Consider the following 23,049-nt stretch of genomic DNA (forward strand, 5'->3'; position numbering starts at 1 on the left):
CCAACTCACCACAGCATCCCAATAACACAGAGGATTCAGATCTAGATCTCCTGGTTGGTCCTTAGCTTTGAAATGGGCTGGAATCCCAAACCTACATACCAGCAAACTTTTCTGGAAAGAGAAGATAGAACTCCAAAAATCAGTAGTTTGAGCCAATTTGTGATTAGTTTAATTCCCATAACGTCCCTGGGAAGCTGGAAAGAAGCCCCCTCAAGCAGAGGGCAGAAGATGAGAAGCCATATGACTTGCTCCAAGTCCAGCCTACAGCAGGGCCATAAAAAGCCCAAATGCTCTGGACTTCAGTCCTCCTTAGTCTAGGCCACATTCTGCAGGGAGGCACAATAGCTTCTTTCCATCAATTACGCTGGTGTTATTCAGGAGAGTCCCATCAGCCACTTGATTTAACTCTAACAAGACTAAGGAAGATCAGATCTACATTTGCTGCCTGATGAATGGCTTATTCTGCACCCAAGTGTATCACATCCTCCCCTGTGCTTGCAGACATGTAAGATCTTCCACAGGGATACAACGGTGTTAGCAAGCCCAGCTCTGACCTCTCATGCTTTTGTAGGGTTAGTTCAAACTGGATTTGCTCAATAGTTGTGAGGTTTTTTTGACTGGTGGTGGTGTAGACTGCATGTAAAGAAGCGAGCTCAGAAGTACCTTACGTGCCACAGTTCAGGGATTAGGAGCCCAGATGAAACCTGGCAGGAGTCATGGTGCAAAAAAAATAATTCTGTTTACATCTGAGGCAGTAAAATTCTAGGAGGCCAGGGCAGAAATCTAGTATAAAAAGGCAAACTCCTTCAGCATAGCCACTATGGTAGAGAATGATTTCTTTTGCTTAATGATGCCACCCTTCTACAAAGGAGGATTCATTCCGAGCTGTGAATTTTGGGAAACTTCCCTGACACTGGTGGAGTTTGCCAACATATAAACCAAGTAAGGGACAGAGGTTTCAGACTGGTATTTCTGTATTTGAATTTACTGTACACAGCTAAAGCTATTAAATTTCACAGTGCTCTTCCATAAAGGTTACTGCTAAACTGGAAGGAAATGCATCATTTGCAGGAGCTGCAGTATCTCATTTTTTCCTCTTTGTTTCCTATTGGTCTAGCTCATCTAACTTTTCTTTTCAGTATTAGTGACTATAATTATATTAGGCTTCTGTTATAGAGAATAAAGATGAAAGCACCACATTTTTACTGTTTTTCAGTGGGTGCATGAAAAAAATTCTTATAACTTATTCTTGAAAACTGCCAGTTTGTCACTTATATGGTCAATCAGCCTGCAACTGTTTCAGTTGTGCTTCTTAATGTGTTAAGTGCAAAGAAAGGTATTTTCTTTGATTACATCTGCAAATAAGATATTAATGTCAATTCAGTGATATGAAAATTACTCCCTCACTATGTAATTTGCACCTTAGTTATTATGGGTTTCATGAACAAGAATATTATAGCTGCTCAGAGTGCTGTGGATTTTTTTTTTTAATTAACCAAACTAAAAAAAAAAAACCAAAAAAAACCCGACCAACATGAGAAAAAAAATATTATCTGTGCCCAGCTTTTATTTACCTTGGCATATGTATTAATTCTGGACTGAAGATAAAAACGCTGCTGCTGGCCCAGCACTCTTCTGCAATGACATTTCACCAGAGAGCAGTTATAAGTGGCTGTGATGAAAATGAAAGAGGAAAAAAAATGCTTACTTTTTGGAGTGGCATAGCAAAGGGTTTAATACCTTCTTTAGCTTTCCTAAGATAAAAACTGAAGAGCAGCATGTATTTAGGAGGATCCTTTTTGCTGTTGTTGAAATTGATCCTGAAATTGTTGATCCTTAATTTTTTTTAATGAGAACTTCAGATCATGCGTGTTAAAGAAATGTATATCCCAAGGCCTGGTTCAATCCTTGTTACAGTTGAAGGAAAATCCTCCCATTGCAATAAACAGAAGATTCGAACAAGACTATTGCTTCAATGTCTACTCAGAAATGAATGCTGCCAGTAGTCCCACTAGAATGGGGGGTATTAGAGAGTGGCGTAAAATTTTTTTGAGCATCGCTTTGCACTACAACTCTATGCAGTAATATTTTTTTTCTTAACCACTGGGATTTTAAAAACGTGTTTTCAGCCCCACATCCTTAAAGACCTTTTCAACAGACATGATTGGCTTATATCTCTGGTAAATCAAAAGCACATTGTGTGTGTGTGCATGTAGTGTACAGTGTGTGCAAGCTCACATCTTTCTGTGATTGCTCATACATTGTGAATTGGAAGCATCACTACTGAATAAATTTATGCAATAGCAAAATATAATTTCATAAGAAAAAGAAGAAACCCTATTGAACTGGAAGGGAATGGAGACAAGTAAGGGCCTAAGAAAAAAAGAGATAGATAACTAAGCTGTGAAGATACAAGGTCACACCTACACTCTTAGGTGCAGTACAGTTGAAGCTGCATTGTTTGTGTTGTGATGAGAGGAGTGCTGGGTCTGCTCTCACACTTTCCAGGGCAGTGATCCAGATCCTATTAAAGTCAAAGGGAAGCTCCCCATGACTTCTAGGAGAGCTGGTTAGGTTCTCAAAATAACTTGGGAAAAAGAACTAGCTCAGCCATCTTTCACCTTCTACCTTCATGTACTTCTTAAGAGACAGGAATCAAACACAGAAATACAGTTAGGACCATGTTCAGACCTCCTTCTACAGGCAGATAACTCAGGTGCTGTGACCACTTATCTCCATCAGCTGCAGAGACAGCAGGCAGTCCGACTAACTGCTCTCCTGAAAAATCATGTCTAAATTAGGTGCCTGTCATGGGCAGTCTGAACATGGCCTCTCAAACTGCCCTCTTGTTCCATGGCCTTCCAGTTTAACTTTTCTTTTTTTTTTTTTTCTAAAAAACAGAGATTCAGACCGTAGGCTGGAAAGAAATCATGCAAAGCTTGTGCAATATCCCCCAACGGGCATCCTGGGGAGGGTCACAGTTGATACTCAGAGATCAGTGCTGGCCTTGGCAGTCAGAGCCTGGATCCGAGCAGAGTTGCAGGTCTTGCAAAGGATGTGCCCGTCCAGAGGGTAACAGCCCTGATTGTCCCCTTCAGACAGGAGGCCACCACAGTCCTATGAAATAAGTGAACAGTAAGAGCAAAGTAAATAAGAACAACAAGATAAAGTGAAGAATCTATTAGTCAAAGTAACTCTCTCCTCACTCTCCACGTTGTAACAGGATCCAGCCTGAGTTAGTGTAAAGCATGAAGCTGAGGTACGTGATGTCTTTCATGATTAAGCCACTTCCTGATAAGAGACAATGCTGTAGAGAAGATGGATTCCCAAGCTCTCTGCTGAATTTAATCCAATTGAAAATAAAAGGAGATTATTCCCTTCACATTTCTGAGGAAGGAAAGGTCTTTAGCATTGGAGAAAACATCAAACTTAAGCACATATTTATTAATGCAAAAAAGGATAAAAAAAGAAGCATCACTGGGAAGGAAGTTTGGTACCAGTATCTGACTACAGGTAATCTCCTTTGGAAGCGTTAATACCACAAAGCTATAGCATCCATTCCAGGGGTGACAGCTAAGCAAACTCCCTGCCTGTCTCCCCTTACCAGAAGCGTCACCTGTGTTTGTATTGCAATTGGCCCAAAAGGTTGTGGCTGAAAGGAGGATGTCACTGAGGCAGGCGGCACATGGAAACCCCACTAAAAGGCCACAAACCTGCTCCAGTGACCTCAGCCTCTAAGTATATAAGGTTAAGTATAGCAAAGTTGGGAATTATCCCTCACTGTGTGATCAGGCAATCCCTTGGCCCAAGACTGCTGATGGAGCTGCCGTGAGGGGATTATGGCTTGCTTAGAGGCCATGCCTCTTCATCATAAATCTGTGTTCGTAAATATACCTGGGAAGCAAGTGGCGGAAAGATGAATACCATTGTTGTTCCTTTTGAGATAGCCAAGGCACATGGAGATGAAGGCCAAATGAGTGTCTGTGTTCTGTGCTCTCCACTGCATCTACTTCTGACATTCATGTGTGTGAAGCCTAGGTATCTCAGCAGGCAGCATGGGGACATGCTGTATGACAAATTAGGCTCTACAAAATTTAGTGTATGAATGCCCCAGTGTCTTTAAAAAACTGGGCCTAAGTAATGGGCTGATATGTACCCTGGAAGCCAAGGTCAGATTGAGAAGTGAACCAGATGCCTCATGTTTCAGCTTAGACTTTTACGCCTTAGTCCATCCTTCTTTCTGGTTAAAGTTATTAAAACCTGCAAGTGTGATAAGAAATACATTTGGTCTCATTTTCTTACCCTGCCATCTGGCTGATGTATTATCCAACAAGTCACACTTGCATTGAAGAATTCTTGAAGGTTCCCTAACACAGCTGTTCCCACATGTTAATTGCTTTAAGGTGATTTTTAATCTCTGTCTTCAGATTCTTACCATCAAAATTATATGAAGTGTGTAATGAAACTAAACAGGAAAGTAGCGCAAAAAGCATTGCACAAAACAAGAATTATCATGTTTATATGTCCATTAAAATTCTTGAACCCAGAGCCATATGTTCAGTTTCCTGTACAATCTTGCTCAAATTCTAACATGCATTAGCTTTCATTTTAAGAACATAAACATGAGCAACGTTTGTGTCCAAGCTATAATTTATGAAGTTCTCAAATATTAAGCCCTAATTACCTGAGTCACATTCTCTTGCTCTCCTAATGAACCTGTTATAAACAAGGGACCTGATTTTCTTCTCATTTGCACTGATATAAACGAGAAAAAATTCCTTGCATGCTGAAGTCAATGTAGTAATTTGATTGCAGAGCCAGTGTTACAATAGGGTATGCCTGTTGTGTGTATAACATGAGGCGGTAATGAGATTAAGCCAACCTTTGCTTTCTGTCCTTCACGTGATTAGAATACTAACCTCACATCGGTAGCACTGGACATGGAAGTCACGATCCAAGGCAACAATGCGTACAGTCTCCTCTTGTCCTGGGGCTGGCATGATGGGCTCCTTACACACTGAACATCTTGGTGCAAATTTCCTGAAGAAAGAAGAGACGGTCCCAGTCACCCTTGAACTTGGAGTGAAAGTTTTCATTAACTGCACTAGCAATCCAGAAATGTGTGCATTTGTACAAACACATACACACACACGTATGTACAGATATGTCACAGTTTGTAGCTTTGCACAGATGCCTCCATGGAAAGGAGACAGGAAGGAGCACTTCAGTCTTACAATGCAATTTCAGGCTTGCAGGATATTAAAGAGCATTTTGCAGACTATTAGGAGAGGACTTCAAGAATATCTGACAGGCACCAATGCATATTCTGCTTGCCCTAATTAACAACTAAAGTGCCTGTTGAATGACCTACAATCATGACACCTATGCTATGCACTGCTGCAAACCTCAGGCCAGGCTAAGCCTCCACCCTAGCTCTAAGAAAGTCCATGCAAATCCTAAAGTTAGAAAGATGACCAGGATCTGCTTTAAGAGCATCTCTTGAAAAAAACCCCAAAATATTAAAATTTGAAGATTGGAATAAATAGGTAAAAAGTCCTAATAAAGATGGTAAAAAGATTTGTCTTACACTACACTAATTTGTTGAGGTTTATCCCATCTATTTTAAACTTTTGAGCCAACTTACCCACTTATGCACACAGGAGCACACTCTTCACTGCGCTTACTCTCAAACTAGAAGCATCAGGGCAATTCTGATTAGCTGCACTTTTTAGCTAGAACCAACTCTCAGTTATCCACTGTTGGGCTGCCCAGGCTTAAAAGGGAACAGGTCTGGGTGCAGAGACGCCAGTGCTCTCTCTTCCACAGTCAATCAGACTGAGTCAGAGCTCTGTAGTGACAATCACTCACTGTGTGAAGGGACTGGTTTGAATCAGGGTCAGCTCAGGGATCAAGAGGAGCACAGACCTTTCTTTTTTCCCTTATATTGCCCACTGTATGCCCTTCTGTCTATTTTACATACGTTCTGTATTAGCTCTGGTTTTGCTCCCCCCAGTTGTCTGTGAGAAGTGGCCATCTCTGCTTCTAGGTAAGTGCAGATGCTTGAGAACATTTAGCTTGTGGTGAATCATTATTTGCTGTTTTGCTTCAAAACCTATAGATACCAGTTCCCTGGCTGCAAATTCTGCTCACAAAAAAAGAAACTTATACCTACAGAATCTGCTGCCATGTAATGACAGCCAGGGTCATGGGCTATGGAGCGACAGAGGGCAATGCTTATGGCAAACATCAGAACATGAGGAGATCAAAGGCCCTTCTCTTCTGAAATGCCTAGGAAAGATTGACTCTGCCACCCAGCCTGTCACATGAACCAACTCAGAATTACTAGCTTAGAAAAGAAAAAAAAAAAACAACTATCTGTACTAGAAATAAAGAAAAATATTAATTTCACTGGCAGCAGATGAAAGACATCTGTGTAGCTGCGATCTAACAAAAAAATGAATTAAACAGTGGCTACAGCGAGCCCTCTGAAAAATAACTTAAATGGATCATGATATGACTGGAGCAGTAATCGCAGTTAATTATATGCTGCTTCATGGAGGCGCTTCCTTGTGCCATTTAAGCTCAAATGTGGTGCTTAAAAATACTTCAACATTTCTCTGTCCAGGCCACTGTGGGTAATTCATTATGAGCCAAATATTAAATCCCAGGACCCAGAGATGACTCCTGCAGATTTCAGGGGATGTGGATGCGCTACTGCGGGGCTTAAGGTCAGGGTGTAGCTAAGTGACAGTTTGAGCATCAGGTACAGTTTTGTTATCAAGAAGATGTACAAGATGTAAAACACTTGACCTCCAGACCAGAAGGACACGTCATCCCTAATCAATTAAAACTGGGCTGGCCGAAGTGCTGCTAAACGCATGGTTGGCCAAAGACATTCTGAGTGTCACATTAGGTCTCCTGCTATTCCTGTTATCTTCCCCTCAATCTTTCACTCAACGATTTTGTGTCCTTTCCTTGGATTGACAGCCTCCCACTTCCCACTCTCAGAGCCCTGAGGTCCACATCACTGCCAAAAGACTTCAACATGGGACATCGGCTCTTGCTCCCAACCCTTGCCCTGAAGGCATGTGAGCCCTTGGCCTGTGGGGCTTGGGGAAGGAGCAGTCTCCAAATCGTAAGCAGGTGTGAGGGAAACCCTTCAGGAGCCTGAGTGGTGCGTAAGCCTTCTGTTGGGCCTGTGCTCAGGACCAAATTTTACCTTACACACAGCTACTGGCACAGAAAAGCAAGACAACACAGCAGCTGCCAATTAACCAAGCCTATCTGAGCTACAGGAAACATCCTCACGTTGGATTTTAACATGCCAGTTGATCATGGCTGCTTCCCTTTCTGTCAAGTCAGTCTGCTTCTTTGAGCTTTCAGGCCCACACACTGATGTCACGAGGCTCTAATTAAGTCTACCCCCTTAGAAATTAAGAGATAAATGGTTGAGATGCAAACTCACATTTGTCAGCATTGATTTCCTCTTTTAATTGAGGGGTGTAATGTGTCTGTCTTTTCCATACAGGAGAAACATTTGTGCTCTGATTATATCTACCTGTCTTCCCTAGATTACTTGTGATGATGGGGGTGGTAGCGTGGCAGTGACAGAAGCTACTTGCAACTATACCTTTCAACTTACTTTAAATAGCAGTTTCACTATAAATTATTACCAGGGCTGTATTTTTAGCAGCTTAAAAAAGCTAATTAGCAACTAGAAACAAAAGGAGCTGTGAACATTCTGTGGCCACCTAGATCCCTCTAGCCAGTAAGCAAACACCTGCAGAGCGCAACAGTACAGGACCTCTCTTAATTGCTTGGTGGAAGAAGGGGGGAGACGCTGATGTGGAAGTGCAGGTACAAGCAGTGAGGAGAAACATGCATATGCTGACTGCAGGCGAAGGCAGGGGGAATGCAGAGGAGGAACACAGAGGTTATCCATAAATTTAGATCTAAGCAAAACAGAGATCAAGCAGCATCGGCCCCTAACCAATTAATCTTGTATGCCACAGTATGCCTGCTTGGAGAAAAGCTCTGCCTACTATTTAAGAACCTTGGGAGGAAGTGGCAGAGGGTTCAGATCTTTTTGGACACTCAGACTGGAAGAGGAGGATTTTTAGGGACGAAAGAGAAAGACAATAAGCAAAGGCACTGACAGCAGCTTAGGCCATACTTATGGAAATCTTCGATGCAGTGGATGTTCCCACCAGCATCCACAGTGAAGGGGATCCCATCCAGGCTGCGATGGCACATCACGCAGGTGAAGCAGTGGGGATGGTAGGCCTTCCCAGTGGCTCGAAGGATCCTTTCCATGATGGGTTTTGCGCAGACGCTGCATTGCTCCAGCGTGTTCTGCAAACAAAACATACACAACAGATGTGAGTACCATCTCAGCAGGACATTTACAAAGGTCAGCTGGGTTGGAGACTGCTGCTGGTCTACTTGGAAGCTTTAGGTACTTTTTTTCATTTCTTCCAGATAAGTGCAGTACAGTCAACAAAGAGTACGATAACAGCACAAGACCTAGGTCAAGCCTTTAGTATAGTGTGAGAACACAAACCAGAGCCTTCTCTCAGCAGCTCTGATAAACGATCAGAGATGGCCCATCAGGTGGGTGTATCTGCGACATGACAGCTTCTGTAGCCAAGAGCGTGCGAAGGAGTTATGCAGCCTGCACTCCTGCATTTTTGCCTCTAGACTGCCCAGTCTGAACGACCTTTTGCAGATGACTTGATTAGAAACAACCTTCGCAACGTGCAGTGCAAACCTGAAGCACAAACTCCTGGGGCTACACAGAGACCCCCTAACTGCTCTGCCAATACAGCTACCATATAGGGTCTTTATCCACCTTTTAGAAAATCTTGATCTTCCTCTCCCACCACGAAGACTACTGTTGAGTCCGAGGAGAGAACAAAGCAGCGTCTGCAATGAAAGCATCACAAGGACAGGAGTTCCGGATGACTTAAAATGTTCATTTATCTCTGGCCCACAATGTTTGAGATAATGAGTGTGAAATGCCAGCTCTAAGGCTGTGATCCTTGCTGCACAGGTTTTACATACTGGCCTGCTCCTGAAGCACTGAAGCCAAAAAGACCCCCACCTTTCAAGTAGAGTTCATTGAATTATTCATGTCATTTCAACCCTCACTCACCCTTGCAGTTAATTATAGAAACACCAAAATAATTTTGCTTCATCTGGTTGTCTGTGAGCCACACCAGCCCTTCTGACACCAACTGTGCAACTTACCGTTTCAAACCAAGCACCTTAGAGACACATGCCATGAACGGAGGGTGCAATCCACATACATGCAAACAATAAATCTGTGGCAATGATTTGGGTCATTTCACTGGACTTTAGGAAAGCAAACTTCACCTACTGCTCTTGCTTGATACATCTGGAGTTATCAAATAATGTTATCGACCAGTGTTTGAACCTTGGATGAGGAGAAAGTCTATGATTACAATATTGATTATGATTAAGATAGACAGAAATAGGAGAGGGAAAAAACGGAAAGGAAAAAAATCTAATGGGACAGAAATATAAAAAGTTGCTGGAAGGCAAATAATGTTGACAAACACAGAAAGGCTAAAGTTGTTCTGCTTCCTCATACAACAAAATTCCCAGGGAAAGCAGTGCTTTAACTGACCACATTGTTATTGCTTCTTTGAGCCAATATTCTCAGGGGCAAGATCCAGCCGTTACATGTGCAGCCAAAATGTATTATCAGGAGATGAATCACCCAGGAGCTGAGAGAGGTTACTTCTACACTCACATGTTTGCTATTGGACATTATCTGCGCTGGAAATCACTGGTATGATATAAACAAAGAAATACACAGCTTCACGTCAGAAGATCAAAAGGATTGTTTTTGGAAAAGTCAATATGAAAAGTCCTGAATTTCAACGCATATGAGAAGTTCCTGACACATTTGTAAAGACAGCACAGCCAGACTAGCATTGGTTTCACACTGGATTTTGCTTTACACCTTATAATAATGGGCAGGAAAGAATTATTGCTGGCCTTTGTGTCTGGTTGCTGTCATCATCATCACCATCATTATAACAGTAGCTGGTATGCCAGAAAAAGCAAGGTCAATAATTTTCTCCTTGGAGATACAACCTGGCAAATTTACCATTTTGCTTTGCATAAGTAGATCACGTCATCTCAGTCCACATCCATGCTGTTCTCCATATTGCCAAGGAAGGAATGCAGCATACCTGCAGATACCGATAGAAGATTGTGCCACTCATAAGGCATTTGCTATGACACTTTCTGAATATGCACAGGTATGGAGCATTTGCCTCACCAAGTCACTGCTTGCTTCATTGCCAACAGTTGCCAACAACAGAGGCCAAAGTATGAGAACAGGGCAAGTAAAACACATCAATTCCTTAGGGTATGCTTCCAGCCTCCAGTGATTTCTGGCTTAGGGACTTTCTGAGCCAGAGTTTGGCTTCTCCATACTTAGCCTTAAGTGGATGTTTCTCCTGTGAACCTTCCTAATCACTTTTTGAATTCTGATAAACATTGAGCACCCACAACATGGCCAGGAGTTTCACCGCTTACCTACACATTGGGGGCTGATCTGCTAAGCAGTTCCTCGGGTCTGCTAACGCAGCCTATGTAACAGCACTCCAGGCTGCAACGCTGAGCACAGCCGACCTGGTTACTGTGAACAGAGCAGAAACCTGCAGCTGCAATCCACCCTGCAAAGGGATTTAACACCAAACAGCGTGGCCTGGAAATGCTCTCACTACAGATCTGATACAACTCCTACTCACACGTTTCAGACACGCAGAGTTTAAGGCTGCAAGGGATCATTACAATCATCTTGTTTGACATCTCACGTTAACGCTGACTTTGGTACAAGTTTTGCAGTGACCAGGACAGCAGGTAATCATGCTTCTGGATTATGCCTTCAGAAAACACACGTCTTCTGCTTCCAAATCTCAGCTCAGTCACTGTTTGACATTCTCGCAGCTAAGCAAGACAAGCATTTTAAATTAACCAACTCCTGATTAAGCCTTCTATACAACCTGAAAATCAGACCTGAGAAATTTATTCTTTTCATCCTTCCAAGTCTGTGCCAGTGAGGAAAAACAAAGTCATTAGTTTCAGACTCCAGCTCACTCCCTGTCTGGGAGTATATTTGCTTAAGTCTCTTTCCTTGCTAGAACCCTGGCTCAGACCCTTCTCTTCAAGGTGTTACCAGAAGATGCCAGAGGGAAAGCTTCCTTGATTCACACCCATTTGACATCAGGTTGCTCTAGGGCAGGATTTGGGCTGTGCAGCTAACAGGGTTTTCTTTGATTCTCTAATCAGGTTATCCCACGTGCCTAAGTGCTGCCCCAGCAGCTAACAACCTGCACAAAGGTACTTCTGCACATTATGGGAATAGCATCCGTGTAGCATTATGTTTGGCTTCTTGATTTTGCTCTCTTCCACAGTTTAGCTAACTCTCCTAGCACGTCCTGGAGCTTTCAGACTTTCAAAAAGTCAAACAAGATGAAGAAAAAAACTTAACAGCTCTATTTTCCTTCTTTTCTCTCAAGCTACCATTGCCAGCCCTCTCTGTAATCAACAGGTAGAGCTGAGTGCATATGGTGAGGTACACAGAGGGCCAAAGCAAGGCACACAGAAGAAAGATAAGAATCAGCTAGGAAACATCAGACCTAGGGGCTGTGATCAAATTCATGTCATAAAAATATGGACCACAAACCCAGCATGAGCTGAAGGGAAAGACTACCATCCTTTTCGCATATTTTTGGCTAAGAGGCAGGGAGTACCCTTCTTTTTTAGAGACACTTGTGTCTCCAAATCCAACTAGTTTTTTGGGTTTCAAAAGGATGGGGAAGGAACCATCCATTTCTAAATGGAAGGTTGTCCCAGTGTTAAAGGCTCAGTCTAGGTCCATGTCTCTTGAGGGCAGAACTGCTTATCCATGGCAAAGAATCTCACCTGAGGAGAATAATGCGCTCTAATATACCAATAAAGAAAAACAACCCCAAGCAAAGATACACTAAAACACAAGCAAAGAACTGAAATGACTCGGACATCAAGCATCAGCGTGCAAGTAAATGCTGAGAGACTTAAATGTGTACAGCACAATCGGCAGCAAAGCGAGAACAAGCTGCTTGGGAGTAATATCTGACAGCAAGTGGGGGCGGGGGGAGTTGGAGGGCCTTTCTACAGCAATACTTCGTCCTTTAGAAACCACAGAAAGTCAAAGGGAGTTGCTCTGCTGATGTTAAGTTTAAACATGGGGCACAAAGTGAAAATCCAAACTGCTTGGAAAGACTTTTGGGGTGCAAGAGCCATTGAAGACCAGAAGCGGGAAGTGTTTGAATCCCCTCCTGAAAACTTCACATCCCAGATGGAAAGCTGGCAAACGGCTCTGGGGACCAGAGCACCAGTGACAGCCTGTGGGCTGCAGCTCATCCTGCTCCCCTAATGCTGTGAATTATAACCCCTCACAACCAAATTTTGGGTGACAGCAGTAACTCACAATATAGTGCAGCACAAGGACCCTTCTACAATGACCTAGCAATGAATGCAGAAGAAAAGCCATACAGAGATTAGTCATTCCTTCTTCTGTATTGGCAATTCATCCAGAGCTCTAATGAACATAAATAATCTCTCCTGCACTCTGAACAGCAGACCGAGGAGAGTTCACACACGGGGACATGAGCATGGTATTGCTTATTTTGCTGGGAGAGGGGAGGGAAGGGAAGTTGCTGGAATAAATTACATTGGCAACTCATGCACAGGGACATAAACTCACTTTCTGCGAGCACTGCAGAAGAAACACATTTGCTGGAGAAGCTGCGCAGAGGAGATGGTATTAGCTGCAGGAATCAAACGTGACTGTTGTGCTAAAAACAGGCACATGGTCAACGGGTGTAGTTGAACTGTAACTTAGTAAAGTGCGGTAAGTGAATTGCTTTAAATCTTGTGACTCCATCCTTCATTTCCTCAGACTGTGAGGAGAGCAGAGGAGCAGACATTTTCCCCATTGTGGGATAATTTTTGAGGCTTGAAAATGTTTCCATACTTAAGTGAAGACAGAACACTTTAATCTCAAGAAGTCTGGTAAATTTATAAACCCTAAATTAGATCAGGTCAATTGAAACACTGCACTTCAAATAATTTCAAATGGTTTCATTTAGGTTTTGGGTCTGCAAATATATAGTTGGATTATAAATTAAATATAAAGCAGACACTGGTGGAGGGGTTAAATGTCAAGATGTAATTTCAACACTTTCAAAACCTTTTTTTTGCATTATTTCTAGAAAAGGAAAATCCAAGACCTGATTTCCCCCCACCAAAATCCCCAGCCATCCTCAACCGCTATCTCCACAGATGGGTAAATCTTGGCAAACATAACATTTAATTCACTAATGGCTGGCATGAAATTCCTTCCTCCATATTTGAGGAGAGAATTTTGGCATGTGTGAGTTAATCTTTTTCACTTAGCTTGACCAGCTGGACACATTATTAGCAGTGGGTGACACTCTCCTTCCCTTCCTGCTGCTCTCAGAGGGGTAGGTCCAGCAAGGGAGAACCCTGTGGAAGCATCTTGGCCGATTCTCTGATGTTCAGGCCACACTGCCATAGCTGCATCAGTGCGTTGGGGCAAGAGATGTGACCCTGACAGCCCAAATACCCTGGCAAAACCTCCTAATTCAGACACAGTGGTAAGCAGTGAGGGTGCTCTTCAGCTGGTGTAACTTGTTTTGCTGGGAGAGGGGAGGGAAGATACTGGAATAAGTTACATTGGCAATCCTGCAACATTACCAGGTGTGCGTCTGAGGTGGGCATACAGCTACCAGCTACATAGTGTAGACCTAGGCACTGGAGGTTGCTGTATTCAGTGGCTTTCAAATAGTTCTTCCGTTCAGCTCAGTTTTTAGTGGCTTTCCCAGCACAGTAGCAATACCATGGTTGGCATGCTTCCTCTCTGCTGGAATTTGCTTTTCTTGTCAGGAAAACCAAATTCAGCTTTGTATTTTTGGACTCGGAGCAGCTGGAGGTGAATCTGGCAGAAAGTCCTCTCAGCATACAGGCTGAAGGAGTCCCTTCCCCTTGCCCTGTAACTATTAGAGAAAGAATAGATATATTTTATGGCTTATGATAGTAGCAAAGATGACAATGACATGCGATTGAGTCCACAAATGTGCAATAACATAAAGGCCACGATGAAAATGGAACAGGGCTTGAGAAACTCTTCACAAATTATATACAGATGTCAAAATATGCTCTACAGTAAGAGGAAGAAGGAGCTCCATTTGCTACCTCTTAAGACAGCTGTCTTATTAAGTGAAGGCTAAGGGATGGCTTTGCCATTGTCTGAGCATACCAAAGGCTGGAGAGGAAACTTAAAGAAGGCTGCTGGATCTGGCCAGCAGACAGGTTGGCCACACTACCTGGAGAAAGGTATATGTTTTTAATGGTGAATGTAATTAATGTTCGGAACAGCACAGGGAGGGAAAGGGTGACCTCTCTGTTGCTCAGTGCCAGTCTAGATAAGACCCACGTCGATCTCTAGTACCACCAAGTTGAGAGTGATGAAGGAATGTCAGGGTCAAATGATCTGCTCTGCATTAGGCTCAATGTCCAACCACAATCACACTGACTCCTTCCAGCTAAAAATCCACAAGAAGCCCGGTGTTGGAAATTACTTAACTACTTTCTGGCACTGAAAGCTACTAATTTTCTGTACATTCCTTGCTCTGACAACACAGAGATCTTTGTCACTTTTAAAACAGCGGTGCTTACAAATGTAACAAATGAGGGAATCATTCGCTAAACTGGTGGGCTGGAAGATAAAATGCCTGGATTTTACTTCTGGCTTTTCAACCAAGTAACTGTCAGAGGCAAAGCGCTCCCATGCTCTGTGCCTCAGTTGGCCTATAAATAAAATGGCTGTAAGTTGCATATTCCAGTGAGAGAGTGGATGCTGTTAGGTTTGATAAATACTTGTGAAGTACTTTGTGTGCCCAAATGGTTACTTGATGGAAACAAGGCATTTTTTTAAAAGCAAAAACTTTTTTTTTTTTTTTTTTAATCTATAACTATTGAACACACCTCAAAAGTCAACCAGGTCTGACTTCAGGAGGTGCAGTACTGGGGAACAGCATCTAAGCTGTTACTCAAGATTACTCCGATGAGGCTACAGTAATTTACAAGAGTCAAGTATTTTAATATTGGGGAAATGTTCCTAACTTACACTTGACTTTTAAAAAGCATGGAGAATAAAATAGTCTATGCTTATGAAATATTTTCCACAATAATTATAGTCACATGCAATACTACAGTAAGCCAAGCAACTGAAAGCATCCTTAGCAACTACTATGTAAAAGGACCTTGGTAATCAGCTTCTGTTCTTTCAGCAATTTTCATTCTAGTGAAGCTGCATTTCCAAACCTTCTCATGTCTTGTCTACTGCCACCAGAACAGAAGAACTGCATATTCCCCACAAAACTGAAACAGTGCATTGTGCACATTGGTGAGCACAGCTCACGCTTGTTGTTAGCACTGCTGATCGCACCACACACCAGGTATGAACAAGAGTATAACCATATGAAGTCGATTACACTACACCAGGACTGCATCTGGTCCAGAAAACATCCAACCACTAAGCTAGGGCAGGCTTTTGGAGCACTGGAGAGATGAGCACCTGTAAAGCCCAGCAGCACCAGCGGAGCACAGGAGACCAGCCTGCCTTGGCAGGTAGGGATGATCTGATAAGACAGTTTCCATCTCTGATTTCTTCAATCCAAGGAGATCCTGAGCTCACGACCAGACCTTTGGCCCTTGTTCCAAACCATTGCATAATACAACGTCTGGCACACGATGCTGATTTTCAAAGATTTCTAATTTGAAGGAAATCCCTCAAAATCCCTCCCAGAATGGCAGAGGTAAACAGTTTGTTCAAAGCTTCTGCAGCTCAGGCGAACTGGCACAGAGCTACCGCTGAAATCCCTAGACCCTGTTGCACAACGGCAGCCATGCCTCGGAAGATTAGTATTGCTTCATACCACTAGGGTCACTACCTAGAGATACATCATCCGCCGGCTTTGCTGATTGCAAAAAGATGGGTTCAAGGATTTGTTAAGACTCTTTTTTCCACTGAAGCAAACCTTGGTAGCTTTAGAAACCATGATATTCTATTAGCTTTGCTCCTGAGGGACGGGGGGAATACATAGGAGGTTTTGATAGCCTGTACTTTTACCTATTAATGACACCCCACAAGTCAGGTGGGAGCACCTACAAACTATAATCATAACTCAGGGCTCTGCGGTACAAAGTGCTCTGGGGAATAAAGCAAAGCTGCTCCCTGTGCCCAAGCATTTCCAGTCTTTGCGCTACAGATGTAGCACAGCTTGCCTTATGCGTTCTCACCAACAAATCCATCTCTTCCCTCAAAACACGGTGTGCCTGACCTTGTATGCCACCCTGGGAGTTTTGCCTACATAAAGACCAAAGGATCTGTCCTGTTGTGATTACTTTCTGCGCAGGCAGCAGAATTACATGCAGCTGGGAGATGTGGCAAACAGTGAGCAGATACACTCTGCTCCTTGTTTAGATACAATTGTGGACAACACGGAGATTTCAAGCTTAATTAGCAACGCCGAGGAAGCTGTTAGAGAGGCATTTCAAACTGTTTGCAGTTTAAACTGATTAGAACTTTGTGAAAACAAACCAAAATTGTGTAGCAAATTGTTAGGCTAAAATTCAAGTCAAACTGAACCGCATCAAAGGAAATACAAAGACGTGACTATCGGCAAGAAGTGGGATTTTTTTCTTTTCTTTTGGTAGAGAATTTAATTTCATAGCCTTTAATAAACCTGATGCTTCAATCCAAGCTTGCCACTCTGGCAAAGAGCTTAACCAAAATAACATTGGAACTCATAGCTGGCAGACCAAAGAGACTATAAAATTGGTCAAATCTGAGTACAATAGAAGGGAAAAAAAAATATTCCAAAATTCTATTCAATCTTCCTGTTTTAGAATTTTGATGTAACTGACCATTGACATGGAAATGTTATCTTGACCTTAACTGCTAAAGCTGACTTGCGGAGGGAAAAAAGACTGACTCTGTGACATCTCAGTGGTTATTTATAGTTCCCCTTACCCTCCTCCTTCTCGGTATTTTTACATTAGAAACGAATTCCTGCCTGCCATGCTTTTCCTGAAGGACTGTCTGAGCAGTGCAAGAATTTGTGACATAAAAACCATCAAGAAAATGGAATCTTGTTGATTAACATGGCAATCAAATTTTAGTTGGAAACTCTGTTAGTAAACTAGCACCCAGCAAAGCTGAGCTTTTTTTGGTTACAGATTGAACACCACCAGGCTTTTAACTACAGCATGTTTCAAGCTGGCATTTCATGTTTCCTGTGCTCTCCAAGAGAGGTTTCCTGGAGAAATCAAGGGAAAAGACAGGGCTACTACTTGAGACTCTGAGTACTTCTAAAGTATGTAAAAAAAAAAAAAAAAAGGCAGAATCCTTCCCCATCACTCCTCGAGAATAAAAAAACCCCTCATTCTCTCTAAGCCACAAGCAAAGGTACACAACCCATTTTCCCCTGGTTATTTGCAGTCACAGATAAGGGCATCTCTAAGTTGCTTCTAATAGCTACCAAAGGTTAAATATTTCAGCTGAATATCAGTTTAACAGCTCCCCCTTCCACCTAAATCACTCAAGCAAAGAGAATGCAAAGCTCCTCCTGAATCTCATACAAGTCACATGAGAAAGTTGTGCTTTCTAGTGGCAGGGGCAGAGCACTGGAAACTAAGGGTGCTTGGCTTCTGTCCTTGGGTTCACCAGTGACTCTTGAGAGTTTCATTTCATTATTTTCCACCTCTGTGCTTCACTTTATCTGTGGAGTGGGTTTAGTAAACTATTGGGAAGCCTGTGATGCTCTGACAGAAGTCACGTCTCTATTACGAATGCCAAAGTTGGCACCTAGAACTACCAAGAAATAAACAACTCTCCAAACCGAACCAAATCAGAAAACAAGCAAGAAGGTAATGAGATTTTGCACAGAATTTCACAGAGCTTTCATTGAAACACCTTTTGAGTGCAAGATAATAATTTTTCAGTGTATACATGCAAGTTGTGAAATACAGATCATGGCAACAGTTCAGCATACAAATAGCTGCTTTTAATAGATAACATAATCCAGTATAAAGCTTGGAAAAAAAACCCCAAACTCTCACAGCACTTGGATGCTGCTGCCTGAACTGACAGCGAGAATATGATTCTCCCAAATCCCTGATGTGTTTTTTTAGAGTTGCCAAATGCATTTAAGTCCTTGATGTGAGGGGAATGCATTGGAGCCTTCAGGGCAATCGTAGACTTATCTGTGCCTGGAATACAAGGGCTGAAAACTTTGTGGGTGCTCCGAGGTTCTTCTAAAGGGAGAGGAAAAGGTGGTTTCTTATTTCCTGAAGAAACCCTCCCAAGTGAAATGCGTATTTTAAAGACTTTGTAAGAACACTGGGCAGGGACTACATGCAACCAGCACTGGCCACTGTCAAGAATAACAGAAAGCAGAATTCAGTGAGTCAATGTAAGGCAAGAACTGTGTTTCTATACTCTCTCCCCTCCAACCAAGACCAGCAATTTTATTTTTTTTTCGGGCCAGGATTTCTTCAGAGGCTTGAACTGAGTTATCCCCTGAAGCAACACCCATTCTTCTCTCTAGAGTCAGACTCTAATTGGAAGTAAATGCAGGCTGCTGAGTAAGTCCAGGGCCAAATATATCACCTAGCAGGTACTGGGATTATTTTTAGATGCAATGACATCCCTATTCTTTTCATTCAGATGACCTGGATGTTTGCTTCAGTTCCTGGTCGGGAGAAGCAAGTTTGAACCACCTGCTGAGATAAGAGTGACAAAGAAGGAAGGGATACAAAAAGAGAAAGTGGAGACAGCTATGTAAGAAGAATCCAGACAAGGCATGGCACAAATAAGAGAACTTCCCAAAGAAGTGAAGTGAGATGAGAAAAGTGAAAATTCGTCTGCTTTCTAGCTAGAGACTGATGTTCCACCCTGAGAACCCATCCATCACCTTTCTTCTTCCACTATGAGATGATCTCATCTACAGAAAGACAGAGAAGATGATTTACATCAGCCTCTCTGCACCTCCAGCCCACCTCGAGCATGCTTCTGCTAGAACTCAGTTCAATGTATAGTTGGGAGAAAAAAGGATGATACATTATTCCTTCTAACCTTACAAACTGATATCCACACTATAGATGAGATACTTCCTGGAATAATGTGTGAAAAGTAAAACACAAGCTTTTGGCCAGTCTTCTGTTCCAAGACACTCTGGTGGGACTGTTGGGCAGAAGATTTCTTGGAATGCAATTGCCTACCTAGTTGATCTAACCTCTTGACACTCTTCTTTTGCTCTCAAAAATTAAGGCTCCTCTTAAAAAAAAAAAGTAGTTTTCTTATTTTGGACAGACAATATGGAGACTTGGATATAGAGATCTTGGATGGCAAAATCATTGGAATGCAAATAAAAATGTCTTAGGTTCAGAGCTACCACCAGGAACAGATGGACATGTCTGAGAAGATGGTAATTCTCTGGTGTCAGCAGGGTTAGTCGAGGATGTTCAGAGCAAGAAACCTGCACTCTAGAAGTAATTTCTTTCCCTTTCATCACCACAAGAAATTTCGGATTAATTTGGAATATGAAGGACACTGTTCTGAGATGTCGGGAAGGTTTATGTCAGAGCAGAGCAGACCGAAAATCAAGCTGACAGTTGGCATTTCTTTACCAGGTCTTTCACATCATTTGAGAAGGTTGCCCTGGATGTTATTTAAAGTTGAAAAGCACAGCCACCAAACACTGTACTAGTCAACTAACTGTCAGTCCCTAACATTATACTAACCAGATTACTCCCAAGTTTGTGAAAGCAACACCAAAGGCTTTCAGCCAAATATTACATTTAAAAACAAGAAACAACAGCTGAGAAAAAAACAGGAAAACCCAAACGTGAATGGAGCTTTTGAAAGGATGAGATTCACTCAGGCATACAGCAGCAGCAACACAAACTTCACAGCCTTGTGGCAGCGCTTGAGAGTCAACAAGGAAAGCGGAGCAGCAATGGAAGGAGAAACCAACTTGTCCAACCTCACTCTTTTCCTAGTGACACAGTTACATAAGAAATGTGCATTTATGTAAACACACTGAATGTATAATAGGTATTATATAACATGTCCATTCTCCAGTCGATAGCGTCCTCTCAGTGTATGGATTCTCTAGCTGAAATCACAGTCGTTATGGAATATAGAGGAAAAAATAATATTATTCCAGGATCATTCTGTTCTTAACTGTTCCATTCTGTTATGGGGATTTTCTTTCCATAACAGTGGAAAAGACTGTGCTCTGGTGCTTCACACAGTATTTTAAAAGGTCTGAGATCACCTGCACCAATGGTTGTTTCTCATTAACGTAACTGCTGGATTGCTCATCTTCATCCTAATACAAGTTACTTCCAACTTTCCTTTCTGAAGGCCAGAAATTGCCATTCCCCAGCAAGAACATCTGAACACCCAAAGTAATCTGACTCTCACCTTTTGTCAAGCAGCTCCTGCAAAGTAAATCTGGTATAGCCCACATCTTTCCATAGCTGCTGATTTAATGGACCTACTAGGAACAGTATGTTCAACTATGGACCAGATCCAGGTGCAAAGGGACAAGACATGGCTCATGTACTTGATTGATCCAGCTAATGCACGCAATACGGACAAGTGCTGGTGGTCTCCTAATGAAACAAACATATTTTGTTGCTGGCACCATACTACCCTACTGTGCAAAGTGGTCCTGCCCCGCACGCACTGCCACACCACCTTCCAAAGAGATGAAGGAGAAGGACAGAGGAACAGGGAGAGGCAGTGAAGGGTGGGGAGCAAGAAAGCAATCTAGGACTTTGAGTCATCCTCTTTTTCCGGGTTTGCTGCTGTGGCAGCATAGCCCAACTCTGCCCTACCTGTAAGTTTTCCTATGGAAAAGTTAATGTTTGCTCCTTCACATGCAGCGTGAGCGCAGTGAGCATTCTCCTGCCAGTTCTGCAAGGGCAGCTAAGGAGTCTTGCTGGAAATCTGGCCCCAGAGAGAAAGAGCAGTGGAAAGCAGCCATTTCAGAAGCACATTATTAAGCCATCAGACCAGTAGCTACAGGATCCCGATGGAAAAGTTGATCCAGGCACTTTGTATAATTATTTGAGCCCTCTCAGACTCATTTATTCCCCTTTGTGGTTGGCAGGGAAAGTCAATATCTTCTGGAGCTGCAAAGTCATAGAGCTTTTTAAGAAGCCAGGTTTGTAGGTGAAGACATTTCTCTTCACAAAATCTTCGCATGAGTACTCTGTTCAGCAGCAATCCAGGCTTTTTGCAGAGCTAATGCAGCAAGTTCAAATGAGCATGGCACACAGGCAAGTTTAAGCTTTCCATTTGCTTTACCTACATGTTTTAACACTCACATTTTTAGATGAAGAGGCATAAAAATAGCTTAATTGTGCATATTGCCTACAGTACTGCTGGACTCCACCTGTGGGAAGGAACTGGAGTTTAAATTGCACATGTTTCCAGGAGTTTGCTAATTATCCTGCATGTTTTATACAGTATTTCTGGCTTCAGGGTCTTTCTGTACTTTTCTGAAAGAAACCCAACACAAAAATATTTGAGCTGAGATCTGGAATGCGTGACTGAAAACCAGGCACTCACTCCAGGCTTCATCTGACCCCACATATCCTTGTTCTTAGCAGGCTTTGGAAAGCATTTAGAGATCTGCTGGTGAGAAAATACTGCTTGGATACCAAAGATCTGTCTTTCTAATTTAATTCTCCTGCTTCCATACACTTTAAACTCCACTGTTTGCCTGGCATTCCTAGGTCTATAGCTGGGTGTAGGGCTGACCTTTCAGGGCCCGATGTGTGAATTAATTCACTTTGGATACAACCCTCCTTTTAACTACCACTCACTCACAGTCACACACTGCAAAGTGTCCTCAGGGATGGGGCTTTCTGTATTTCAGAGTGGTTAATTCAAACCACCTTTTCTTAAAGATGGGCCATGCCTGCAGCTTGAGTTGGGGTTATGTTCAGCATCTTGGAAAAACAAAACCAAAGCAGCCCATAGTCACTCACAGAGAAGAAAAACCACAAGATGGCTAGAAAGGAGGCCAATTTTTGAAAACACCAGCTTTTACCTCTTCTGACCTAGGTAGCTGACCACCCCAAGCACCACCTCTAAGTGCTTTTCTTGTGCTCCTTGAACAAAGGCAGACAAATCTCCAGTGGCCATAAATCATCATTCTTCAGTGGTATCAGCTGGAATTACTGACATCTGGACCTGCCATGGCAGTGGTCTAACAGAAGGAACGTGTTAGCTAGTGCCATGTATGGGCGACAGGGATCTTGCCAGCATACGATTTGCATGTTTCTCATCTTCCCACCATGCCTGGGCTCTCTGCTGTCTTTTGGGAACGTGACAAAAAGAAAACAAAACAAGGCACCACTCCTTCCTACACCAAATCCACAGTTTGGGAGGTCCTTGGCACTATCACAGCATTGTTTCTGTGCAGAATCCCCGTTAACTGATCCACTTCTGATTTTTAGTGCTTTACAGGTTTGACTAAATCAAGACTTCCATGACAGTATCCAGGCATAGTCTGAAGACACCAAGAGATGCAGACTTATCGCTTCCTAGTCTTTTGTTCCAGTAGTAACCAGTCATACTGTTAAACTGTTTGTCTCATTCCTACTGCGAGAGTTTGGCTACTGCTTCCACCATTGTTCTGCCTTTCACAACTATAAAAATTTCTTTATTGGCCAGTACATTGCCTTATACATTACATCACACTACCTCTGAGAAGCTAAACTGTCTGAACTCACTTTAAAGTATTTTTTCTCCCTCCTTTGGCTCTTTTCTCCACCTTCTTCAGTCTTTCAGTGTCCTTGTAAGGAATGGACAGCAGACTAGATAGGGGATTCCACTCTCTCACCAACTCTGGACTTGATATAAAACCGCTC

General features: G+C 42.6%; 1 protein-coding gene across 1 annotated transcript in view; it reads right to left on the bottom strand.

Annotated features, from left to right (window-relative positions):
- Positions 1–2,988: 2,988 nt before the first annotated feature.
- LOC104165003 (lipoma-preferred partner homolog) overlaps positions 2,989–23,049 on the bottom strand; it is a 74,083-nt gene continuing 54,022 nt past the window's right edge. The window contains exons 4-6 of the mRNA XM_009704509.1: positions 8,174–8,352; positions 4,920–5,040; positions 2,989–3,117 (exon numbers count right to left, since the gene is read on the bottom strand). Of these exons, the coding sequence (XP_009702811.1) occupies positions 2,989–3,117; positions 4,920–5,040; positions 8,174–8,352 (429 nt within the window). The remainder of the gene's footprint in view (positions 3,118–4,919; positions 5,041–8,173; positions 8,353–23,049) is intronic.

Source organism: Cariama cristata, unplaced genomic scaffold (assembly GCF_000690535.1).
Source record: "Cariama cristata isolate BGI_N322 unplaced genomic scaffold, ASM69053v1 scaffold26327, whole genome shotgun sequence".
NCBI classification, from domain to species: Eukaryota; Metazoa; Chordata; class Aves; order Cariamiformes; family Cariamidae; genus Cariama; species Cariama cristata.